General features: G+C 60.1%; 2 protein-coding genes across 4 annotated transcripts in view; both read left to right on the top strand.

The window, feature by feature from the left end:
• The window catches only part of LOC116693732 (ankyrin repeat and SOCS box protein 15), a 24,676-nt gene that overhangs the window by 20,908 nt on the left and 3,216 nt on the right, over positions 1-552 (top strand). The gene's annotated exons all lie outside the window — the stretch shown is intronic.
• The window catches only part of LOC116693734 (ankyrin repeat and SOCS box protein 15), a gene marked incomplete at its 3' end in the record, with an annotated part of 6,505 nt that extends 5,953 nt beyond the window's left edge, over positions 1-552 (top strand). For both annotated transcript variants that reach the window (XM_032522943.1, XM_032522944.1), the window contains 1 exon segment: positions 142-552. In XM_032522943.1, coding sequence (XP_032378834.1) covers positions 142-552 — 411 coding nt within the window.

The following is a 552-nucleotide window of genomic DNA, read 5'->3' as shown; positions in this document are numbered from 1 at the left end:
CGGGGACAGATCCAGCCGGGGACAGATCACCAAAACTGCGTCTGGTCACCCTATACTAGAAGATAAATGTTCAGGCTTTCCAGCTTTGATGTAGGTCAGTTTCTGATGCTTTTAGAATGATCTGCTCTTTTTCCTCCTCAGAGCTTTGAGGATTTTGATCCCGATCACCACCAGACGGGCCCTGCGGCTGTCCGGCTGCAGCCCGGTCCACTCAGCCGCCGACGGAGGCCACACTCACTGCCTGGAGCTCCTGCTGCAGAAAGGCTTCGACGTCAACGCGCTGTTAGCGCCTCACATCTCCGACAACTACGGAGACATGAGGAGAAGCCCGCTGTACTTTGCCGTCTCCAACGGGGACGCCACCTGCGCTGAGATTCTGCTGAAGTCGGGTGCCAAACCCGACCTGGACCCGCTGCGCTGCCTCCTGGTGGCGGCCCGGTCGGGGCGCTACGAGATCGTGAGGCTGCTGCTGGCGGCCGAGGCCGACGTGAACTGCTACTTCACGGTGGTGAACGACACGGCGTTCCCCACGGCGCTGCAGTACTGCCTGAA

The sequence above is a fragment of the Etheostoma spectabile genome, chromosome 8 (genome assembly GCF_008692095.1).
Source record: "Etheostoma spectabile isolate EspeVRDwgs_2016 chromosome 8, UIUC_Espe_1.0, whole genome shotgun sequence".
NCBI classification, from domain to species: Eukaryota; Metazoa; Chordata; class Actinopteri; order Perciformes; family Percidae; genus Etheostoma; species Etheostoma spectabile.
Note: the sequence above shows the minus strand (reverse complement) of the source record. Positions and strands in the feature narration are given on the sequence as shown.